Source organism: Drosophila nasuta, chromosome 3 (assembly GCF_023558535.2).
Source record: "Drosophila nasuta strain 15112-1781.00 chromosome 3, ASM2355853v1, whole genome shotgun sequence".
Lineage (NCBI taxonomy): Eukaryota > Metazoa > Arthropoda > Insecta > Diptera > Drosophilidae > Drosophila > Drosophila nasuta.
Genome location: NC_083457.1, coordinates 36,937,270 through 36,963,160, shown reverse-complemented (window position 1 = coordinate 36,963,160; position 25,891 = coordinate 36,937,270). Strand labels below are relative to the sequence as shown.

At 39.5% G+C, this 25,891-nt stretch overlaps 1 protein-coding gene across 1 annotated transcript; it reads left to right on the top strand.

Annotated features, from left to right (window-relative positions):
- The first annotated feature begins 8,330 nt into the window (after window positions 1-8,330).
- LOC132792099 (homeobox protein araucan) lies at window positions 8,331-24,971 on the top strand. Its single transcript, XM_060801329.1, is given in 6 exon segments — window positions 8,331-9,132; window positions 14,919-15,464; window positions 18,870-18,985; window positions 23,301-23,623; window positions 23,691-24,325; window positions 24,327-24,971. Coding segments are annotated over 6 exon segments (2,316 nt in total). The 5' UTR covers window positions 8,331-9,081.
- Window positions 24,972-25,891: the final 920 nt, after the last annotated feature.

Below are 25,891 nucleotides of genomic sequence, written 5' to 3'. Positions count from 1 at the left end.
AGGGGATTTTTAAGACGTATTACGATCTGATGTTTATAATTAAAACCCATTTCATTCTATAGTTCAATATTTACTTCGATGGTGTATATTCAATTTTGCAGACAAAGTTTCAGTTTAATTGAGGTAATGATATTATATAATCGAAACGATTTTTGCATAGTACTGATTTATGTATATTGAATTTATTTTCTTAAATTATTATTATTATTATTATTTTGCTTGTAAAATATATATTTAAAAAAAAAAATTTGTAAAGCTCTGTAAATTCAAAAACTAAAAATATTTCGCTTTATATTTATATTTTATAATTTTTAAAATGTCATTCATTTATTGATAATTTAATCTATAAATTCACTAAGCAGATATATTGGTTTTTATATTTTTGAACCAATATTTTTTTTGTATATTTATGACAGTTAAGAGGGCAGTTAAAAAAATAAAATGCAATAGTACCTGAGCAATAAATATATCTTACAGATATTTTTAAGTCTTAATATTTACTGCAATCATTTAAAAATGATGTAAGTACTACAAAGAAAAAAGAGACAAGAATTGTGTTACATATGATACGAGCATTACAAAATGGAAAAATATAGTTTGGTCTGTCGTGTGCAATATGCATTATGTAATTCCTTCCATGTTGCCACTCGAATGTTGCCAAAGTAAACCACAAAGTGCCAAAATGGTGTCGTTGCCGAGTGTGGCACGTTAGTTGGCATTCATTTGTAGCATGATTGAGCAATTGTCGCCGATTGTTCCAAGAAGTGGCGCCTGATAAGCGCCACAAATTAAATGAAATATATTTTATGAAGCTGCAAACTGGCAACTGGCGAAGTGTTTGGCGCTGCCAAATGCCACGATTACCAGAGAATGTAAACGTCTGGCCAAGTCGATGATGCCAGAGGAGCGTCGGGAGTTTGAAGCGAGGGCGAGCAATGGAATCCGTCGTGAAGTTCCTGTACCTGCTCCCTCTGCTCCTCCTGCCTTGGATCTCGAATTGGCGCTTGGCCTGTCTCTTTGGTCCTCTTCCTTGGCCTTCGTCGTCGTCGTCGTCGCCGTCCTCGTCTGCGATTGTCGTTTGGCGTTTGGCGTCTATTCCGACTGCTGACAACAAAACAGCTCCGATCGTCGATAGCTGCAACGTTTGTCTTGTTATGGCGGGGCTGCTGCTGAAGTATAATTGGCAATTGGGAATGGGCTTATTCACTTTTATGACTCTTTTTATACCCGTTACTTGTGGAAGTAAAAAAGGGTAATACAACTTTGTGATGAATTTGATGTAGTAAGCAGGTTAAGTTATGTATTCTTTCGTTTGTTTAAACACCTACACAAGCTAAAGACATGTGATGTGTAGAAAATATTCATGTAAGTTCTGTGAAGATGAAATGTAATTCAAATTTTGAGAAAACTTCTTATAGACTCTTTCTTAAATATAAAATTGTGATCGTAAAGTTTAAGGCTTTGTGTAGAAACAAATAGGAGTCACAATTTGAATATTTTTATAAAATTTAAATACGATTATGAAAGACTTCTTATGTTATTTAAATAATATGTTATAGAGCGAAAATGTAATATTCTGATTTGTTTATTTTCAAATTTAAAAACACTTAGTAAATATTGAAATTTTGTATGCTTCATCTTTTTTTGAAAGCCCTAATATAGATAAAAGGTATCTCAAAGTCGTGAACACTCAAGTGCAGCTTCTTTTTTGCAGCCTAGCTTCTTCGGCTGGTTGTCGAGTACATACTGAGTACTTGGTCTATCTATTTCAGTCACATCGAAGTCGTGGCTGCTTGTTTGAATGTTTCCTCTTGGCTTTCCCACTTGAAGCTGTCTATTTTTTGTTGCTCATGCTGTTGTTGTTGCTGTTGTCTGTGCTGTCGGTTCCCTGTTGACCCCCGGCGAGTGGCGCCTAAAGTAACATGCGAGCTTCTTTCCAAACCCAATGGCCACAATATCGATCTCGATGCCGTCCACAGCTGTCACAAGCTTTAGACTTTTCCCAAATCGTTTGTGAGATTTATTATGGACCACATTGAGTTGTGATCGGCCTAAGTTAAACTGTTGCCCAATAGCAGCTGTCTGGCTTTCCACACGGACTTGGGGTTGGCGTAGTCCTTTAAGTGCTGCCATGCTCTGCCCTGCCCTGTCTCGTTCTGTCCTGGTTAACGTCGTCATCGGCATCATTATTGAACCATTACCAAATGAGCAGTGCGCATTATAAATGAGCACATAAAACATAAACGTTGTCGTTGCGTTCGCTGAGCTCGAGAGCCGATTATTGCAATTTAACACCCCCGCCTCAACTCTGAGCGGGACCCTCAAAAACATACACACACACATCAATCCATCCATCCGTCTGTCTCTCTGTCGTCGACGTCATATGCTGCTATTTCCGCATGTCCTTCAGCCAGGGAACACATTCAGATGCTCAGGGTACGGTCTGCGGTCAAATGCTTTAACTCGCCCCGGGATTTTGGGCTCGTTTCGCTCGGCTTAGCCTCAGCTCCCAAGTGGGATTATGTCACTTTCCTCACTGACATTTGCATTTTGATTGACAAACTCATTTAACAGCACGACCTCTCTCTTTCACTTCCTCTCACTCTCTGCCTCTGTCTCTTTCGCTATTGTTTGTCAGGCGCTTAGCAGGATTTCCCAATTACACCTACTATATACGATTTTGAGAGTATTTCGAGTGCAAAGAGCAAACAACAAATACTTTGACATTTAATGTATTTGTGCACTTGCAACTGTTTAGCGCATTGTCTTCAGGGTTGTTGGTCCTGACAACAGGACTTCGACTCCATCTGGCTATTGATTTATAAATTGGGAGCACACTCATTCTATTTATTTCAATTATTCAGATGCAATGACAGACAGCTTCACTTTAGTTAACCCTGTCAAAGATGTGAGAATTGCAGAGTGTTGCGAGCTTGAAGGACTTGGCCTAGTTGTATTGTTTTTTCATACTCATAACATAAATTAATAAATAGTAACAATAATGCATTTTTTGCCTAAAGATTTGATAGGTATTCGAAAGGGAATATTTTCTATTCTCAACTGAAACAAGTAAATAAGTAATTAACTTTCTATTCTTTCTGTTCCAGGAATTGAATAAGTTCATACCTAATATTTAATGTACATTCATTTGGGTTTTAGAAAAATATTGATATTTGTATGTTTATTAGAGTAAAGTTGTGGTTATAAATTTTAGCTTCAAGATTAGTTAAAGTGTGAACATATTTTAATACTTTTAGATAAACGAAATTGTTTGAGATCTTAAGAGAATGTTGAGTCGATGGCCTTAGTAGCTAGCACTTCCTTCTTTTAGTTATTGTTGTTAGTTGTTGTATTATCTTGTATAATAATTAAACATGTAAATAAATAAATAATAAAAATATATTTGCCAAAACTATCGCTCTTCTTACTTGGATAAATAAAACTAACGCTTTATGATTGAAGTTTTAACATCGCCAAGGCTATGAGAATGCTCACTAAGATTAAGTCAGAAACTATTTTTGGTAATTTATTAATTTATATATTATCAGAACTGTTTTAGAAACTACCTACATTATTTTCCACATCAAGTTAAGTATTTACTAAAAATGCGATAAAGTAAATGTAGATATGTACATGTGTAGCGATCGAAATCATTTAAAAATTCATTGCAATTAGATTGTTTGGTAAAAATGTATGTATTTGGTATACGAGTGATTGTAATTTTCATATAGATATCTGGCAAAGTGCTTGGCGCAGCACTTTACACACATTTTAAATGTTATAATGGAAATCAATTATGTAACAGAGCCGACGACGCTGCTTCCATTTGACAATTTTTATGTTTTGTGACATCCATTAAAGTCGTGCCCGCTGACAATGACAACAGCAACAGCAACAGCCACAACAACAACAAGAACAACTGCAGGCAATGCCAAAAACAAAAACAAAAACAATACTCATATAGTGCGTGTCCCGTCCGCTCTATTGTTAATGTCCCCCCGTCCGTCGTTGCTTTTGGCTGGCTGTCTCTCTCTCTTCCTCTTTCTCTTTCGCTCTGCCCTCGTCTTCATCATGTACGTTATCCTGGGTCTCAGAATGAGGCTCAAAACTCTGACTGGCAGAGCTGGCAAGCTGGTTGGCAGTCCCCGTGTCAGTCGGCGGAGTGTTGTGACAGTTTTGCAGGCGAATAATAAAAATAAAAATACAAATAATTCATTTTTCATGGTGGTACGTTATGCCCTGTTTTTTTTCGCTTTGGTTTCGACTCGATCTGGGTTTGGGTTTGATTTTGGATTGCCATTTTGGCGTGGCTATTTTGAAATTGATATATGCATAAACCGCAGTGACAGATGTTGCAATTAAAACGGCATAAAATGCGCGTCCCGTTCCACACACACGCTCAGCCCTTGATGCGGCTAATGGCTGAGAGGGCTGGCAGGACGAGGATGAGGATGAGAATGAGGATGAAAACGAGGACTCACCCTGCATCTGCATGACATTTATGCGAGAATAGTGGCGCGAAAAGTGAACGCTGTCAGACGGAACGACAGCTCAATTGTCGAAAATAGGTTTAAGTGGCAGCAAACTGATTTGTAAGTAAGAGATCTACCTCTACTTCTACCTTCTACCCCTCTCTGTCTCTTTTGCTCTCTCTCTCTCTCTCTACGCCAGTTCAGTTGCCTTGGAGTCGCTGTTAGCCTTTTTGGCACTGTCTCAGAGGGTGGTCAAATGTGGCGACCGCAAATGGAAACGCCCCATGTGGTTGTGCCACACTCGCAATCGCACTCGCTTTTGTTGTTCTCCTTGTTCTACTACTCGCTCTTCTTGTTACTGTTGTACCGTCATGCTGACCCATTGATTGATTGCATTTGACTGCCCGCCGATTGCACAACATCAGCAATGCTACAGCAGAGAAAAAAAAGCTCGTAAAACGCGCCAACAGCGCAAATATTGCACTTAACACCCAGAGGGACACTTTTCGCTCCCTTTCGCTTCCTTTCTCTGTCTTCCTCCTGCATCTCTCCTCATTCTTCTTACCTCCTTTAATTATACTCGTCACTTATTTGGTTAGAAGGGTATGATTAATCATTGCAAATATTTGTATTTCAATGTGTTTTCGATCAACCAATATAATCATGCAGCAGTCCGTCTGACTGTAATTATTAGAGCTGGAGTTATACATTTTGATACCCTGGTGAGATCTATGCAGATAATTTTTTTTTAGAATATGTATAGAGTATATTAAATATTGAAAAGATAGTTTAATTACAATAATGAGACACTTTAACAAAATTTAACTTTTCTTACTATGAAGATAATATATGTATAAATAAGTATGGGATTTATCTGTAATAAAATAAAACAAGTTGAATTAAATATAATTATTTTAATAACTACATTCTAATGTGAAATTAATATTCACTTAGGAATTTATTTAAGAACAATATTTCTTAACGAAATCAAATGGATCTGCATGGATTCAGTTTCTTTGCAATCTTAAATTTATTTTCTCTTTACTTAAAAAGACTTAGATTTCTCTTAAAAGCTGAAAATAATGTGGAAAATCATTGATTCGTTTTCTTTAATCACTTGAAATGACGAGTTAGTATCTACAAGTCGAGCACTTTCAACTTCTTCTTTATATGCTTTTGTTGGCTTCTGCTTTGGTCATTTGTTGACTTTAAGCTCTGCAAAACACGTTGTCGCAGCTTCCATTCCCTTCCCATCCTGCCCACCCATAGACTAACACTCCCCTCCCTCGGCTGCCCTTCTGCCTTCTCTGCAGGGGTGTTGGCTGTCCTCATATATCTTGGCACAAGGACACGCCCAGACCTTATGGCACAATTCCATCATGTAAGGCACACTTTTTCCCGTTTTATAGGTTAATTCGCTTTTATTACATTATCATAAAAAGTAAACAAAAGCAACACACACATCAACGTGTTTGACAACTTGGCTTGAGCTTCACCTCTTGGTCCACAACAGTGGACCTCAACAGACTGACACCAAGAGACCCACTGTCATGCTCCCGCTCCCCCTTCCCCTTCACCTTAATAGTCCCCTTCTCACTCCACTTTGGCCACACTCGACACTCGTAGTTCTCCCCGCGTGTCGCGCTATAAAAAGCAGCTCGTTAAATTATATTCCGTATATAGTGTATTTTTTTCTGTTTTAGAGCAGCTTCTACTGTTGAGTGCTGCATTTTTCAAATTTTATAAAAACTTGAAAGACACTCCTAACTTTAGTTCGCATTCATTTCATTCAATGGAAAAAATATAACATTTTTATAGTTTCCAAACGAAAATTTAGCTTTTAAAAAAGATCCTTTAAATTTATTCAGCCTGTTCAAATTAATGAGGGAAAAAAGCGAACACGCAATCTGCTCAAAAATAATTGTATGGTTGAACTTTCAACAATAATTAAGTTTTTTAAGTTATTATTCACTATATTGAAAATTTAATCTAATTTTGTAAGCATCAATTTATTTGAGAAATGAAATTGCAATTTTTTGAAATATTAAAATTAAAAAAATATATTAAAATATTAAGAAAAATCTACTTTTGTCACTTTGTCAAATTCAATCATTACTTCTCAATAAAACATGTAAATATAGCAGCAAACTCAAAATAAATGTACTATATTTAAGCAAGAATATTCTGATAATGATCCTGCAAATGTCATATTTAAATTGAAATCAAATCCGTAAAATATGCAAATTTTGATTTATATAAAATACAATTCCAAAAATTCGCGAAGTTATATAGGATATTTTGCGTAATAATAACAATAGAAAATACAATACAAAAAAAACTATAACAATACATAATAAATATTTAAATTAAATTTATTAAATATATAAAAATTTATTTAAAATTCTCATTAAAAATTCTTCGTAATAACAGGCTACTTGTACAAGAAGATTCATTTGCATACATTGAAAAGAAGGTGTGTATAGTGTTCCATTAAACATGAAATTATAAAATTGCGCCTATCAGAAATTGCTTCTTCTACCTTAAATTAATTATAAGAAGGTTTTACGAACTTCTTTTTTACCCCTATACAATTATATTTAAAAGACAACTTAAATTTTAAAGTAGAAGATAACAGAAGGTTATAATTAGCTAGTGACATATAAAGGGTGGGGTAAAAATACAATGTGTGAAAGAGACATCGGTAAAAAAGGGACGTAATATATATATTAAGAGAGCAGCAACATTTTCTGAACTGATCTGATTATTTATTTTAATATTTTGCTTTCAAAAGAATATGATTTATGCTACACAAAGTGTCGTAAATTAGTGAAAAGTAATTTTAAAAAACAAGAATAAAAATAAATATGCGACATATTGAATTGTGTTTGTGGAAAATTTAGACAAAATTGTTGAGTAATGCGACGTAAACAAGAGGAAAAGTGATGAACTGTTGCCCGTAAGTATTTCACATTTTTCTATTGTAATCACTGTTTATCTGAGAATATAGGCCAAGTTATTTTTTTGTTGTTGCTGCTGTCTGTTACGAGTATTTCCAGGTTTGCTGCGATCGTTTTGCGCCGAGTTGAATTCGGCATAAAGTCGGTCGGTCCGGGCGAAAAGTAAACAAACATGCGACTAACCAAACAAAACAAATGGGCGTTACCCAAAAAATCACTAAAGCACTACCCCTGCCACGGGAAACGTGCGAAGGGGGGAAAGCGGTAAGCGTGAAGAAAATAAGAAGTAATTAATGGTCGTATTTCCATTTCGTTTTTGCTTTCTTTTGTTTGGCTCAAATGGCATTATGGTACCTCTTGTACTAATAAAAGTCGCACCTGTCAATGCGAGACAATAGGGCGAGACAACGAACAAAGGTAAGGGAAAGGGGGCACGCAACGAAGGAAACAAATGAAGAACAACAGTAGTATGCAGTAGTAGAGGCAACGGCAACGCACACGAATCGAACGAAGCATTCTGATTGGCTGGAGAGCACAAGTTAAGCATTTCCAGGCAACCGTTGTGTTTGTTGTGTCTTGTTTCTCCTTTGGGCTTAGGCGGAGAGAGCGCTGTGTGTGTGTGTGTGTGTGTGCGTTGGAACGACACCACCACCAGTAGCAACAACAGCAGACAGCAAACAGCAGAGAGGGCGTTGCCATCACCGTCGCACTTCCAGCCCAACATGCTCATTCTAGTTGGAGCCGTTTGTGTGAGTGTGTTTGCTTGACTGACAGACTATAGTGTTGTCTCGCTCGTCCTCTACACTGTGCACGAGTGCAACGGAATGTGTGCTTGGCGAGTAGGCCAGAGCAGCGGCATTCGTATGAGCTCTCGTGCCGGTTGTGAGTAACCATCCGCAACCAGTTCGTGTTCGAACGTACATAGGTGAACATCTGGAGCGCGTTCTATCGTCATCGACATTCGTCGTCGTCGTTGTCGTCGTTGCCGTCGCTGACTCCGGTGACCGTTTTTTACGTCTACGTTTACGTTTTTGCCTTCATAATTGTATTGCGTGTGCATCTCTCCAAAAATCTATGACTACGACTACGTCTACGTCTGCAACTGTATTTGTCGCTTGAGCTAGCTGTCTGTGTGGCGATAAGCGTTGCAATTGTTATGGTTATGTTTATGTCGGTATTGTTGTTGTCGTTCTTGTTGTTGTCGCCGTCGTCGTTGTCGTCGTTGACGTCGTTGTTGTCGTCTGTCGCTGCTGTTGCTGCTGCTGCTACGCTCAATAATCCCAATGTTGATTCTGGTTTCTCGCTCGGTCGGTGATTGTGAACAGCGTCAGCGTCAACGTGAACGTGAACTGAGCTCGTGTTTAGAATTTTGTTTACGCGTGTTTCCCAACGGAAAAATTGTCACATAGTAGCACAACCCCAACTTGCCACCTCAACTCGACTCGACACGATTCGACTCGATATCAATTCGAATTCGAATTCAATTTCAATTTGAATTCAATTCCGATTCGTTATTATTAACTTTTGAGAGGTGTGCTACTCCTCTGAACGGACTGACAGCTCCTGCTGCATAGCCATAAATAATTAATTAACAAAACAAAAAGTTTCAATACAACTTCAAAACAAAGTGCGAGCTTGATTAACTTTGCCAAATGGCTGCTTACACACAATTCGGATACGGCGGTTTCCCGTCGGCATCGCAGGTGGGTTTAACTGACATTCATTAAATATTTTTAGTAAAAGCAATATTATTAGTTTAGATTAGGCAATATTTGTTAAGATACTTTTAACTATATAATTTTATCAATTGAATTGCTGATTGGGGAATAGTAAAATTCTAGAATAATTTACTTTTATCACGGGATATTATATATTGATATTTGTCTTCAAAATCAAATACAATTTACGACTTAATTAATAATAAAAAATAATAACTAAATTTGCAAAACTACTTTACATATAAATGTTAGTATTTTAATTCAAATACATTTTTAATATAAATATAAAATAGCTTGCAAAATAAATTATTCATATTTAACTGTATTCATGTATTTGGCATATTGACAAACTAGAAAAATGTTACAAAAACTGCTTATGACAGTCTGAGACATAGACATAATAAGCCTCTATTTTGCATACAAAAAACTTCATTACGAATTGGCGTGACGCTTTCAACATAAAACAAATACGTAAACAATTTGTAGACTACTATAATGATTGCTATATATTTTGTCAATAAACAATCTATTTTATTATGTCAACATGGACTGCTTTTCCAATTAGATATTTGTCTCCAAAGTCTCCTGTGACAGTAGGCGCTATATTGATTGCACTGCTTGCCTCGCATGGAGCATACGCACAAGCAGTGCAGTTTCTCATTCGTTTTCACTCTGCAACCTGCTGACACAATAAAATCATCAAGTTTGATTTAACCTTTAACAGCAATCGATGTTGTTGTTATTATTGCTGTTGTTGTTGCTGTTCATGCGTTTTATGAAAACGATTGCTGATTTCAGCGATGGGCGCCATTATGAAATGTTCGCTAATTGGAATCAAAAGAGATAACAAGAAATGTGTAGACCTATTCGCGTTGGTTGAAGAGAGGAGGGAATAAAGGCGAGAATTGAAGGAGTCGCGTTGCGAAAAATCAATAAAAATGCAATTGCAACGATCGTAAATCATAAAATTATAACCGTAAAGTGACAGCTCAGAGCAAGCGCTGGGAATGCGATGCAGACTGGGACTCCAAGTTAGACTTGGAGTTGGAAGTCGCGACGGTGACTGCGACTGAGACTGCGCCATGCGCTCACGAGTACGTGAGCAGGCTGATCAATGAACCAAAAGCAGGCGGTGGCGACGGCAAAAGGCAAGAAGGAGGAGGAGCAGACAGTGGTCAGATGCTGCCACACCGATAGTGAAATCAGTGGCGGCTACCGGCGGAGGTCCAGGCCATTGAGTTGACGACAGGCCGGGGCCAGAGATCTGGGTCTTTTGGGTACTGCGATGTGATCTACTTTACATTGCTGCACAGCATTCCCGTTTGGCGACTCGTGCCCCCTTTAGGCTCATGTGGCGCTTGCAGCTTGCGCTATCAAGCTGGTTATCTGGCCAAGGCGGAAGTGGAGGAGTAGAAGATGGTAGAAGAAGTCAGGTGGAGGCAGAAGGGAAGGCAGCAGCAGAAAAAGTCCGCAAGAAAACGCAGCAGCAGGAGGAAGGCGGGCGGGAGGAGGCAGCTCCCAGTGAACGTGGCTACCTTTTGGCCGCAGAGATGCAGAGTCGAGATTAGATCAATGCGCGTTCTGCGATTCAAAAGAAATTGGTAGTGCACACACATGGCCAAGAGTCGCAGTCGCAGTTGCAGTCGAAGTCGAAGTCGCAGTTAAAGTCGCAGCAAGGCCGCAGCGATCTTATCAGCTTCTCTGTCTGGTAGTCTGCTTGTCTCTTGGTTTTGTTGGGTTGTCCACACACACACACACACTCACTCACACAATTGCAGTTACAGTCGTCTTCGCAGTTGCCCAAGATCAAGCTTCACATGAACCTTTGCTGGCGCTTCCTTAGCTTAGCTTCTTCCTTTTGCACTCTCTCGAACTTATGAATAATGCATGTCGGTTGACCGGCGGAATCTGCTGCCATTCGCATAGAACTCCCTATATGGTGTCGCCTATCAGATCACTTGTCATAATTCTCATATTCTTGGTGAGATGCGACGACGACGACGTCGACGTCGACGATGTGGCTCCATGGGAACACGCCAAGTGGATTGGCTGAGCTCCTTTGCAGCTTTTTTTCTTTGCTACTCCAACTACTTCTCTTCCTCTCTCGCTCTCTCTCTCTGTCTCTCTTTTTATAGAAATACTCTTACATTTATTTATTTTTCACTAATTAAAAACAAAACACAAAAAAAAACACAACAACAACAAAATTAAAGCGGGGACAAAAAATTGCATCAATCATTTGTTGGAAATTTGATAAATGGTTTGTCGTGTCGAGCATCGGCCTCGAATTTCGAATTTCTTATTCGGTATCTGAGTCATCTGCCAAGTCATCAAAAGTTCTATTAAATTGAGAATGGTATTTCATTTTAATCAAACAGAGAATTGAGAGTTGAGTGAGCGATCTAAAAAAATGTTTGATTTACTTTTATTCAGATTGTGTTATTACGAGAATAATCTAATTATAAATTGAAGATATTTAGAGCTTAAAATTTGAGTTTTAACTATTAAGGTGACTATGCTTTAATATATTTTTCTCAGTCTCATTAAAAACGTATTTAATATTTAACAAATTTTCAAAAGAAACCTAGAATTAAAATATTGTATAATGAGAAAGTAACTTTAAAAGTTATCTAAAAGTTCTACTTATCCAAAGTGTCAATAAAAATGATTGAAATAGTAGCTATCGAACTCTAAAGTGTAAAATTCTTTGTATGATTATATGATTATAAACTCGCTTGTTTAAAATGCCTATTGAAAGAATGAACGCAGATGTATAAAATATACAGACCATTAATGTGAAGATGGATCTCTATAAGAGATGCCTTCCGTTTCACTTATATAACACTTAAAATCGCCAAGTGCATTCTTTAAGATATAAAAGTTAAAAAGAGTAAAGAGTTGGATATCGAAGGGTCTTTAAATCGATCTTCAAAAGCGGCAGACATCCGCCGTCTTAAAAAGATCGATCTCTCTTCTCACAAATCTACATCAACTGCTGTTTGCCTAGCCTCGCCTCGTATCGCCACATGCCTAGTGAATGAGTGAGTGGCGAGTGAGTGTGTTAGTGAGTATATTCAGTTGAGCAACTACAATGTTTGTGCAGAAAATTAAGCAACATGCGGTCAGACATCTTTTTTGGGGTGCAGCAGCATCAATCGACAGATTATGTTAATGATTCGAGATAATTATGAGTTTGAGTTTGAGGAAACTTTAAACTCTTCAACGCAGACTTGGAGGCTGGCAGCGCTCAATGGGGGCCTTCAACGGGAGCTGTAAACGCGAAACGCAGAAAGGAAAAATTGTTGCACGAGGCGTGCAGAAATGACCTTTGGGGCTAGTCGACAGCAGCAAACGTCTCAGCGACGAAGGCATTCGATCAATTTGTAGCTGTCCATCAGCAAAGTATTCAACTTAATTATAGGTTTATCGATATTTTCGCGAAAAGGCAGCACTCTGAAATTAAAGCCAGCGTCCAGACTGACAGACAGACGTACCGACAGACGATACGAGGCGGACTCGTTTCGCAGATTGTCCCGCGGCAATTTTCAGAAGCATTCGATTGCATGTTCTTGGCTCGACGACGAATCCGAAGATGCTCCCGCTGCTGTTGCCGCTGAAGCTGGTGCTTCAAGCTGCTGCAAGCGTTTGCCTGCCACACCCTCATTTGATTTCAGGCATCTTTGAGGCCCGAAATGCAACTGTGGAGAGGGCAGCTGGGTCGAAGTCTGAAACTGGGGCTTGGTCTTGCCGCACTTTGCATATTAATTGACGTGGTCGCGGCTGAAAGGCTGCGGCTGTGGCGCATGCTATTGGCAACAAACAGGCTAAAAGATGGAGGACATCAACTGCGTTTCACTTTGTAGTTAAAGTTCCCCAACTGTCCCTCCTTGCACTTCCCTCCTTAAATCGATTTACTTGGCGGGTAATTGATGTAGCCGACTTCGTCGTGGACGACGACGACGATGATGATGGCCAGCAAACTGAGTTTTGGAGTAGCTGCTGATGTTACAGCAAATTCGTCAAGCGACGAGCCATCGATGTTTGCCAATATGGCGGAGAACGATTAATCGGTGGAAGGATTATGGGGACAAGCGGCTTCTGTACTCCATTTGCCGCTGCGGGCGCTGATTGTGTGTTAACACCATATTCGCTTACATGTTATCGTGCCATCGTGTAATGGGCACTCTGTCCTCTGCATATACCCTGTAAACAAGCAGAAAATTGGGGGTAATAAACTGCCGCAACGGTTCAGCAATTACATTTGCAGCAATCTCTGTTGTTAGCTGAGCTAGAGCTATGCGATTTGGTGTATAGCTGTCCAGCTACATTAGATATTCAAAATAGTTTTTATTAACTGAATACCCTGCACTCTTTGCTATAAATTGTCAATTGTGTAATTGCATATTCAAGATTATTATATTTATTTTATTTAATTTGTATTACTTATTGTAAATTTAATTTACTTGGACTGCATTTCGATTTCTAACCTTCCTTAAATTATCCTCAACTAAGAGGAATCTATTTGTCTACTACTGCTTAAGCTACCTCATTCTTTGGCTAAGAGGCGGAGTAATAGCCACATTTCCGACAGGGATGTGCTTACATTGCTCTACATGGCGACGATCATCAGGTTCATATTAATATTTATGAACTTGCTTCATTGGATCAGGTTCATTCACATAGCGCCAGTTGCCTTAAGCCAGTTGCCAGTTGACCAGTTGCCATAAGCTGCATTGATTACGCCGTTCGGAGAACAAACTCCGCAAAATGCCAACTGCTTGAGATGCCTGCTGAAATAACTGAGCAAATTTCAGGAAAATTATTAGAAAATCCAAATGGAGTTGTCGATGGCTTACTTGCAAGAATTGCTTAACTTGAAATATCAGGAAGTAAATCGTAAAGACATAAATTATTAAAGAATGCAGAAAAGTCATAAATAAATAAAACTTCTGCGATTTTGCTTCATAGTGAATCAGGAAGTAATTTATGAAGACATAAATTATGGAAAAATGTGGAAAACAGAATAGATAAAGAATAAGACGTATATGAAAAGAATCATGGAATGAAAGACTTTATTAAAAATGGAAATAGACTATTTCTTTTTCAATATCATTAAAAGAAAATAATCAAATTAATCATAGAAATATTATTAATAAATTATTGATAGAAATATGCTTACCATATATGATAAAACATTCAATTAACATAAAGAATTACCAAAATTTCTATTAGATGATTTATTAAACATTATTTCCTTAACTGGTTTAGTTTACAAAACTACAGAACTACTTTGCTACGATTGTATCTAAAAGATACTCATGCTATCACACTTCCAACAAGTATTTCAACAAGTTTTAAGTAGCTTTTGGGGGCAGAGCTAATCGTGGATTGTCTTTTGAAATGATATATGGTTTGTTAAGTTAGTTGTAAGTGCTATCAACTTTATGGTATCTCTGAAAAGTTGAAGTGCCTTGAAGAGCGATCGAGCTTATCACGATGAAATTTCCATTTGTTTGGAAATTCAATTTAAATCGAATCGACTTGTATTGAATTGAATTGTTGATAAACATTAATTAATTATGTAAAGCATGGCGAAGAGCGGCCATAAGCGGGGAGTGTTTAATTAGTTTATCAGTTTCTTTCTTCAGTTCTCGAGGGTGACAAATTCTCCACATTAAATCGACTCGTTGATGGCTTCTGAATGATGCAAAGATAAAGCTCGAAGTTTAACTGAAATCTTTTTTGGTTTTTTCTGGTTTGGTTTTTTGCAGCTGCTGCCGCCGAATGCGACGCAGACACCTGAGGAAGTGAATGCATCTTCATTGGTGATGACAAACGTGCCCGCCTTGAGCCCTACGGGTGGTGCCGACTGCCAGACGAGCCAACAGCAGCCTGGGGGAGGAGGGAGCGCGGGATCAGCGGGTGCTGCCGCAGCGCCTGGAGATGCCTCCACAGGCGCCTTGAGTCCCGACGCCCTTTCGCAGAACTCGAATGCTGGACCAGGCTCTGTGGTGGCTGGAGGAGATGCGCTGCCCGGTGGTGGAGGCGGTGGACCTGGCTCCCTGGACAGCAACGCTGTGGGCACGACGCCCACAACGGGCAGCTCCTGCTGCGAGAACGGACGTCCCATCATGACCGATCCGGTGTCGGGGCAAACGGTCTGCTCCTGTCAATACGATACGGCGCGTCTGGCGCTCTCCAGCTACTCGAGGCTGCCGGCGGCCAGCGTTGGGGTCTATGGCTCGCCATATCCATCGACGGATCAGAATCCATACCAGAGCATTGGCGTGGACAGCTCTGCCTTCTATTCGCCGCTGGTAAGTGAAAGCCAAGACGGCTAAATGGATTATCGCCAACATATGACTTTAATTGTGTAGTCAGCGAGAGAGAGAGAAGAGTGTGGAGAGTAAGTAGTGGAGAGGAGCGGAGAGTGGAGAATGGGCAGCCAAAGCTTGTCAATGTATTGGGGTAAATCGAATTATCATTATGGCTGACTGAAGCTCAGTCAAACCTCATTTAGTCGACAGTCTCCACTCCCTCGGCACTTCTCCACTCTTCGCACACCTTCTCCCTCTCGCCCTCTCGCCCTACACACAGCCATTGTGATATTCGATACTTTGCACAACGAAAGGCAAAATCATTGGCAACAAAACATATTGCCCCATGGCCTCAATTACACTCGCAGATGAAGCTTCGCTTCCCATTCTCATTCGCCTTGTCTTTGTGTCTTTGCGTCTTTGTATTTGTGCAGAGGCTAATCGAGCTTATGCTTATGTGTATGTGTGCATACATACACATTCATATGTATGCCCTTTTCTCTCTTTTTCTAAGTGACCACAGAAATGTACACGTTCAACATGCACACAGTTTTCAATGACACACTAGCTGTCCATGCTCAAGCTCAAGCTCAAGCTCAAGCTCAAACTCAACACAACTCAACTTCAACTCAGCGAAGCGGCTACAGAGAGGAGCTGACTGGGAGGGTCGGAAAGGACGGGGGGAGGCTGTGCACAATACATGCTCAGAGAAGGTAGCACAAACAACGAAAACAACGAAAAGCAGCAACCAAATATTTACCCTTTGCAAAGCGAACTACAAGCATCCAATTAATAGGCCAATCAGTTAGTCGATGTCCCCAAATAGTGTACAGAGTGTACTAACTGTACGTTTACTTATGCTGCGCACTGTACATGCAATATTGCCTAAACAAAACTCGACTTCATTTGCATAACTTACACTACAGCAGTTATATTAATAAGTCTAAAAGCAGTGTAATGCAAAATATTATATATCAAACGATAATAGATATTTTAAATATTTTATAACAATTCTGTTATTTAGGAATATAAAAAACTATTGAGCTATTTTGACAAATCTTTAAAATGCATTTTTATTATTTTTGAAATAATAATAAAATTTTAATTATTCAGAACTAAATTTGTTTCCAAAATTTATTTGCAAAGTCTACAAACTAAATTGATAAATTTTTTATTTAATTAAGAATGAACTTTAAGATAATATGTTTATTAATCACGCTAAATTTAATGGCAAAAACTTTCCCACTCTTACTCTCAACTTTCGTGAGGTAATTTAAATGAATCCCAACTGTCTAGACAGCTGTATAATATGCATGATATACCTGAGAACCAAAGAGTAATTGCTATACTTTTACTTTCGTGCGGTTAAATCGCGTCATAATATATATAGAGGTCTGTAGTCATTAGTAAACTCAATCTCGAAATGATTTAAATGATTTATCTGTCATGATTCACACATTATAAACAAGGTTAAATATACATAATAATAAAAAGAAAGAAAAATATCAGCACAGAAACAAAATGTGCATATCGTATAGAGCTGTCTTTTAGTGTCAGAATGTGATTTTTATGAAAATCAAATGAGATTAATCTTATGAATAATCGTAATGGTTAGATCGTATAGCAGTAATTTATTTAATGGGCCAAGCAAATCGCTTTGATAGTCAGCATTCCGACACAAAAAAAAAAAAAGAAAACGATATTATTTTTATGATCTAATAGATTAATTATTATAGGAGTCGCCAAGTAGATTTGCAGTTGAGATTGCAAACACTTACGCTGACAGTTACAATATGATATAGAGCTCGAATCGGAAATAAAGTATACGTAATGAAGACTCTTGCTATTGTGATTATTTTATGAGTTGAGAGCATCGGAATTTTTGTACGAAAAGAAATGAAAATAAAACGCCGAAAAAATGGGGAGCAAGAGCACTTGAGTTGAGAAAGGCGACAGCAGCCACCAATGTGTCATGTTTAATTGTTATTTACAAGAACAGGAAATTCAAAGTGAGTAAGTCTCCCCCCGTCTCCCCTCTCGTACTCTCTCTTTTGCTCTGCCTGCACCTGACCGCTGTTCTCGCTCTTATCCGACGCTTCTTTTAATTAAGAAAATATCGTGCTGCAACCCCTCTCGTTGTTCCCTTTCGCACATTCTGCTTGATAAGATGCCGTTTGCTGTTAATTTTTTGTTTTTTTTTTTTGGGACTTGTACAGTGGGTGCGACCCAATTCTCTACTAAGAGGGAGAGTGAGAGTTTTGTTTTTGGTTGGGTGTTAAAGTTCGTTGCCGAGAAGATACTCTGACATTTTGCTTACTCGCTTTTTGATTGTCGTGTGTGCACCTGGTCCAATCTCGTAAATCAGAGTTCATGTTCGGGTAGCTTGCCTTTTGTTTTGTGATTTGAAATGCGAGCAGAGAGACGCGAGAGACGAGCTTGTAGATACCACAATGCGATAGCATATCCGATGATACCTGTTTCCTTTTTTTATTCCACCTCTTGCCGATCGCCAAATGGCATTTTGATAAATATATTTGTCACTCGTAAGCGGCGGTGGCGGTGGCGGCGAAAAAAAATAAGCGTAAGGCAAAAGTTAAAAAATTAATAAACAATGCCATACATGATGTTAAGCAATTAAAAATGTTAATGCCGTTTCATAAATCAAAGCCTCACACAAAAGCCAAAGTCTCCAGCAAATGTGGCCAACCAGATTGGGCGCTAGGTTCTCCCCTCTCGCCCCCCTTCTGCGCACTGAACGAGATCCCATGGCGTGGCGATCTCGTCTGGCCAATAGATGTCGCTCATAAATCCGCCTGTCGTATTCGTCTCGGGGGGCATAAATCGCAGCGAACCCGCAAAACCAACTAAGGTCAGCAGTGAAGAGTAGACGGCGGCCATCTGTCCATTCGAGCGATCGTTCGTTTGTTTGATATTCAAATAAAATTAAGAGTGTCGAACCACCATCACAATATCTATAGAGCGCAAAACAATAATCGAGCGATTCCTCCCAGTTTATTAAATTTTTTTTTGTTCGGTGTGTTTCATTTGAAATGTTGTTAGTCTAAATTATGTTTTTGGATACACATCATAGTTCGGTGCGGTGCGGTTCGGATCGGCAGCGTAAAATATGGTCTGCGTCAGCATTTGCTTGTTTCATGGCGAAATATGTTGCCAAATTATAAATTCCATGTTAACAAAATCGTCAACTGTGGGAAAAATCATTTTGTTTAGTTTAGGCGCCTAACGCCTGCGACTCTAAAGGCCAAAAACTTGAAGCAGAATTTTATATTTTTGGATTTTTCATTTTTTTGTAATTTACGACTTGTGTAGTCATAGATTTATACCGCATCTGAAGATGCCACACGAATGCCTAATTAATTTGTATACATTTTTTTATCTTTACAGAGCAATCCGTATGGCTTGAAGGATTCGGCGGCTGGCACTGAGATGGGCGCTTGGACTTCGGCAGGATTGCAGCCCACAACTGGCTACTATTCATACGATCCGATGTCCGCATATGGGTTAGTAATAATTTGAATTTAATTATTTTGCTATTAATTGCTCGCTTAACTGATTGACAAATAATTGCGATTGGTGCAAAGATTTGGCGGCAAGTCAAAAGCAATTGTGCGCCCATAATTAATTGTAAAATATTTGTGAGTACTTAAAATTGATTTGAATTTAATTGCCGTCGCTTGAGGCCCACTGTGGCTGCGACTGCAACTGCAGCAGCGGCAGCGACTGCGGTTGCTAAGGACAGTGTGAAAGGGACAACAACAATGCGAAGGGGAATGAGTGTGTGTGAAGAGTGGAAGAGTTTAGAGACTGGGAGAGAGACAGGCGATAATAATATTTGAATTGTGAAAATTGCTAGAGCGCGCGAAATTATTTATTTATGATTGCGGCGAAAATAATCGCAGTTAATTGCACGCCACAGTGCGCTCTCTGCCCAAATGCATATAAAAAGCATACAAACACACACACACCCAACTATATGCATGTATTATGCTTGCGTACACAGTGTGTACTACACACACAATCCACATATAGTCCACACACGCAGCAGCAGCAGCAGCAGAATTGACACGGATACAGCGTAGCGGACAGTCGTCGGACATGCAACTGCAACTGCAATTGCCGTCGCGACGGCTGCGACTTCCCCGTTGGACGTTGGATGCATGTTGTTGTATTTTGTATTCGTAGTTGTTGTTGGTTGGGGACGGTTGAGTTTGCGTGCAGAAAGCCCATGAAATCGAGCTTGCTGCGGTACAGCAAAAGCAACAGCAACAGCGACAGCAACAACGACTGCAAACTGCAACTGGGAGTGCAACTGCAGCAGCTGGGAGTGGGAATGGGACAGTGCAACAGAGTGCTACTAGCGCGTACTAGAGTGAATGAAGTAGGGCGAAGGAAGGTGTGAGTAAATGAACGCCATGTTGGCCGCCATATTGAGCGAGAGAGCGACAAGCGACACACGTTGACAGACATTTAAAAGAAGAACGGTTTTGCGCTTTTGTTTTTCTGCATTGTTACGGCTGAACGAGAGTGGGAGAGGGAGAATGCAAGAGCGTGAGTGAGTGGGCAAAGAGAGTGATTATGTGTGTGAGTGGGTGGGAGAGTGTGTTGGGTTGAGTTGGGTTGCGTTGCGTTGCGTGTGTTGGGGTGAGGTGGACAATTGACAATTGTGTCTGTCTGTCTGTCTGTCTTTCTCTCTGTCTGGCATGTTGATGCCTGTCTGCCTGTCTGATGTCTGCTGTTTGCATCAACTGGAGCCAATGTCATTTGGCGTGCTTGGCATTATTTGTTTAAAATGTGTTCAACGCTGTAAATTGCTAGTCACAGATAATAACAACAGCAATACACTGTGTAATTATAATTGTTGGCTAAAACTAAGTTGCATGTTCGCTCATATGCCATATTAATGCAAACATGCATGTCCTACACACACATACATGTATTAGTGTTAGTGTGCATACTTGATGCTATAACTTAAAATCGGTTTTAGCTTAGTTTCCGATGCAATAGTTATTGTTTTTGTGTGAACAAGAATTCGATTTGTTAACAAGATTATGTTCTATACACAACTAACCCACTCACACATACATTTGCATACCTACAAAAATAGAATGCGTGGCAATTAGTTTGCAAATGAAATGTTGTACTCGTCAAATTGTAAAACATTAGAGAACAAAAGCGCACTAAACACACACAATCGTTAGGTTAGGTCGCATCGCAGCCGCCAAACTAAACAGCGGACAGACGGACTGACGGACGGACGGGCGGATTGGCATACCAACCACATTGCCACTGGTTCCGGTCAGCTTAACAGCCCCCAACACATATACGATAATCATATGGCGGCCACGACGTCTGATTGCCGCTTCCAGCCTTCAGTTATTGTTTTTTTTTTTTTTTGCTTATCGTTGACGTGCACCAAATTACTAGAATCATAACATTTGTTTTTACCTTCATGAGATGCTTAAGCAAATTGCCAACTGTAAACTGTAAACTGCAAAATGCAGTCAACAAAACACGAAACAGCAGCTGAGCAACTCAATGAAAGAAAACTTTCGAGCTTTCAGCTTTGGCCAAATCTTAATTACACTTGCAGACAAGCTTATACTTAGATACAAGTTTACGACTACTTAAGCGTGTTCTACCCATTTGTACATGGCCAACAATATGTACAAAAAACTTTGGTGTAAAGTAACAAGAAATTGCAAACTACCTACAAAAAATTGTTTTTCTTATAAATAGCAATTCATTCTATGGCACAACAAAATTTCAATTACTTCGAGCTAAAGAGAAGTCAAACGCCGAATCGATAAAAGCACTAAAGTTCTGGTGTGCTGAGCTCTTTTAAAATATTTTTTTTATTTCATACAACTGTCACCTTATTGGTTTCGTTATGCAAATCAAAGCTCGTGAGCTTTTGTTAATATATGTACATACATGCAAGAATAATTATATTTCAGTTTAAAGCAAACAACAACAGCTAATATCACTGCTGAAAATAAAGGTACTAAATATTATTCTAATAAGAGATTTAGAAGGTTTAATAATAAACTGGCGAGAGTACTTAATAAATATCGTTGGGAATAGAAAAAAAAGCAAAACAAAATTGCAAATGTAATGCTGTAAATAATTTGTAAATAAAATTACTTCATTGAAACGATATTTCAAATTCAAATGGAACGCTTTATTGCATTTCTTCTGTGAATGTGAATGCTTTAAATTTTTGGTAAGGAGAAAAATATCGGAAATTATTGAGAAAGTATTTTGTACAGGAGTTTAACACTTTGCAGTTAACTTGCTAGAATTAAATTGAGGATGTTATTTGAGAACTTGATTCAATGAGTGACAAATGGTTAGTGTTGTCTCCTTCTTCCCAAAAAAACTTTTATCAAATCGATAGCTCTATAATCGGGCAGTCTGGAGACTGCCCTAAGAGAAAATAGAAAGCAGCGAACATAGAATGGGATAGACTTGAATGCGCAACGTCCTTGTGCCAGACAATAATGGTAAAAACTCAAACATCAACTTCAACGCTGCATAAAAATCAGCATCAGAGAGGGTTGAGAATGGGAAGCTGGCATAAAAAATGGGGCAGGACAACGGGAACAGCTGCAGGAACGAGTCCACAACTCCGGAGGCAGAGGCAAAAACAGAGTTTCGTTCTTTATCTTGTTGTAAAATTCACCGCACAAACTGTTGATTCTGCGGCACCATAAAAATCCCATGAAAAATTAAAAAAAAGAGACTACAGTTGTAAAAAAGTATGCAAAGGATGCTTGGGCAACAGCAACAAAAAAATGAATGAAAAAATAAAAGCCGGCAACAACAAAGATGGCTACTAGGAAAGCAGGAAAGTGAAATGTGCGACGAGCTGCCGCTGCTGCTGTGGCTGTTGCACAGATGAGTTGCAACAGGATCTACGCATGGGTTGGGGGCTTAATTTAGCTAGTAGCAACTTTAGAGCAGGACAGTCAAGGGTGGGGGAGTGGAAGTGGTTTGCATGGGATAAAAATGCAAACGCAATAACGCCTGCTATGACTAGAACTTCTGATTTCTCCTACTTCTTTCCACACCCAAAAAGTGACCATGCGCTTATGGCGTTGTCGTCCTCGTTATTGTTGCTGTTGCTCTCGTTTCTGCTGTAGTTGTTATTGTTGTTGTTGCGCTGTTTCACAACTATGTTTTACAATATTTTGACGTTGTACTACACTGGGCGTGGGTGTGCCATCTGTGGGCGGTAGGTGGCGCCAACCGCCTGCTGCCTGATGCTCGCAATATGAAAGCATCAATTTAAACTGGTTCGCATTTTTAATGAATTCGCATGTTGAACTCGCAGCACAAGCTGCTGCCGCTGCCGAATTAGCACAAGCGTCTGTCCGTCTGTCTGTCTGTCCGCATGTTTAAAGTGCTATATCTTGAAGAGTTTACGAGATAGAGTAACAAAATGTTTTGACACTGTTTCTTTAAGGGCAACATACAATAAATTGTTAGAAATTAAAAAGTTCAAACAAAAATATAAATTTGAGACTAAGTCATTTATAGAATTTTCATCTTTTAGCTTTGAAACTATCTATTTTTATGTTAATTTTTAATAATTCTAATATAATCTAGGTACAATTATAATTGGTTTTCTTAAAAAACACAAAGATTGTAATAATAAATAAAAATTATATATTACAAATTATATCTTTCCATTTTCGTCTGGTTTTCTTATAGTACTAAAATTAAATAAATAAATTATAGATTACATCTTTCAATTTGTATTTTAATTAGAATTATGAAATACATTATTTATTTTCTTTTTTGTTCATCCCCTTGCAGCTATGGTGCCAGCTATGACTTGGCTGCTCGTCGTAAAAATGCAACGCGTGAATCGACAGCAACTCTCAAAGCGTGGCTCAATGAGCACAAGAAGAATCCCTATCCCACCAAAGGGGAGAAAATCATGCTGGCCATCATCACAAAGATGACATTGACCCAGGTCTCGACTTGGTTCGCAAATGCGCGACGGCGTTTGAAGAAGGAGAACAAAATGACGTGGGAGCCAAAGAATCGCACAGATGACGATGATGATGCCTTGGTGTCGGACGATGAGAAAGAGAAGGATGATCTGGAGTCGAGCAAGGATGGCAGCTTGGCTAAAGGTAGAACTAACTATTGATTTTTTTTATTGGGGGTATGCTTAAGGTTTATTGGTTTCTTTTGAAGCAGATGTGGTCAAGGATGAGGAGGAACTCATCGATGAGGACCAAAAGAACGTGGGCCAAGCGAATATATTACGTGCTGGCTTCGGTTATCCGTCGGCTGGTTATCACAGTGGTGCGGGCAGCGGCCATCCGGCGGCTTACCATCCCTACCATCATCATCATCATCCGCATCATCAGCATCCCGCATATTATCAGCCGCAACAGGCTGTGCTGCCAGCTGCCTTCCATGGCGGGGAAATGGGTGGGAAGCATGGCAATGGCAGTGGAAGTGGCAGCGCCAGCGGAAGTGGAAGTGGGAGCAACAATGAGCATAGCGATCCAAAAAACCAGCTAGGCCGGGACTGTGGTGTGCCGATTCCAGCTACGAAGCCCAAAATCTGGAGCTTGGCCGACACAGTTGCCTGCAAGACGCCACCGCCAGCCTGCATGGGCCAAGGGCAATTGATGCCATCGCATCAGCAGCAGCAGCAACAGTTGCTGATGCAACAGCAGCAGCAGCAGCAGCGGGCACATCTGCAGCCACAGTCCCAACAGGAGAACCACAGCATGCACCATCAGCAGCAGCAATCACAACAGGACCAACAGCAGCAGCCGCTGTTCAATGGAGCTCCTTACGTGAGGGCGCATACCACAGCTTACGGGGGGTTTTCTAGGGGCTACGACACAGCAGCTCCATACTACGAGCAGTCCGAGCAGTGGCAGCTACAGCAACAACAGTCAGCAGCAGCAGCAGCAGCATCCAATCAACAACATCAGCAACACCAGCAACAACAACACCAGCAGCAGCAGCAGCAGCAACAGCAGCAACAGTTCCAACGGCACGCATACGCCTACCATGCCTATTACGGCAGTAAACCCGGCAAATCCCCTGGGGGGCTTGGGCTTGGGCCTGGGTTTGGTGCAGCGTCAGCAGCAGCAGCTACAGCAGCAGCAGCAGCTGTCTCAATCAACAGCGAGTCAACAGCGGGCGATGGCGATGGGGTTTCCCGAAGCCCAACCCGATACTCCACCCCAAACTCCGCCGAATATGAAGGTCTTGAACGGAGCTTTGAGTCTGCTGCCTACCGCTTCTCAAATCCCTATGACCGCTACCTGTCGCAGCAGTAATCAATATCAAACACCCGGCTGCAATTATCCAATGAATTTCTCCACTCGCCTCAGTGAATACGATTATCCGTCGCATATGAATCGCGATGATTACAGCAGCTCCAGCAGCAGCAGCTCTTCGTCGCCGCATCTGCAACAGCGCAATGAGCATCACTTTAAGCCACTCTTTAAGAGGTGAGTTAGTACTAACAAATCCTAGTGTGACACAGCCTATAAATCCCATCAATTTATCGCTACTCTGCAGCCTGACGCCCGTGTAAAACCAAGCAAAACTCTATCTATGAAAATGTACTAGCTATATTTCTGTACATAATTCACTTAAGGTAAGCACTCTATATTTTATAGAATAAAATAACGAAAACTTATTTTTACATTTCTATAATCTTTTACATTTCTATATATTTTTACATTTCTTCCACTCTTTAGATTTACCATTTTTTTGGGCTCGTGCAACAACGTAATGAATTGTGTAATATTAAATTCTTAGTGCATACCACATTGGTATTGCATGTACCATAAAATATAATATAATATTATTATATGTAATAACAAAATAATCTTAATTATTTGCATAACTTTACTTAATGAATAAACTAAAAGAAATACACCGTGCATTGTCTTAATACCTTTAGACACTAGAAGTACTTATGTATCCATTAAGATAAACAGCTTCTTTTGTAAACAGGCACACATCTAAACACTAGATTTTAAGATTATAAACTGTGATAAAAATTTTACATTGTTTAACAGAATTCAAATAAAACACACACACATATGTACACATTGTCTCTATAAATGCATAATCTAACAACTAATTTAAATTCGTTCAATATAAATAAATCTTTGTAATCCTAAAACAAAACACAAAGTGCTTGTTTTTACTTTTTCTGGCTTCGATTTGCAGGTGGGAACAATTTACGATTGCTTCGTTTGTGGGTAGTTTTTTTTTGCTGTTAGTTACTTATTTGGATAGCGGAAAATGTTTATCACAAAATAAGAATACGATTTAACTACTGTTTGTGGCGTCTATGAAATTTATTAGATGGAAGAATTATTAAACAGGGCTATGAAAAATATCACGCAATTATAAATTACTTG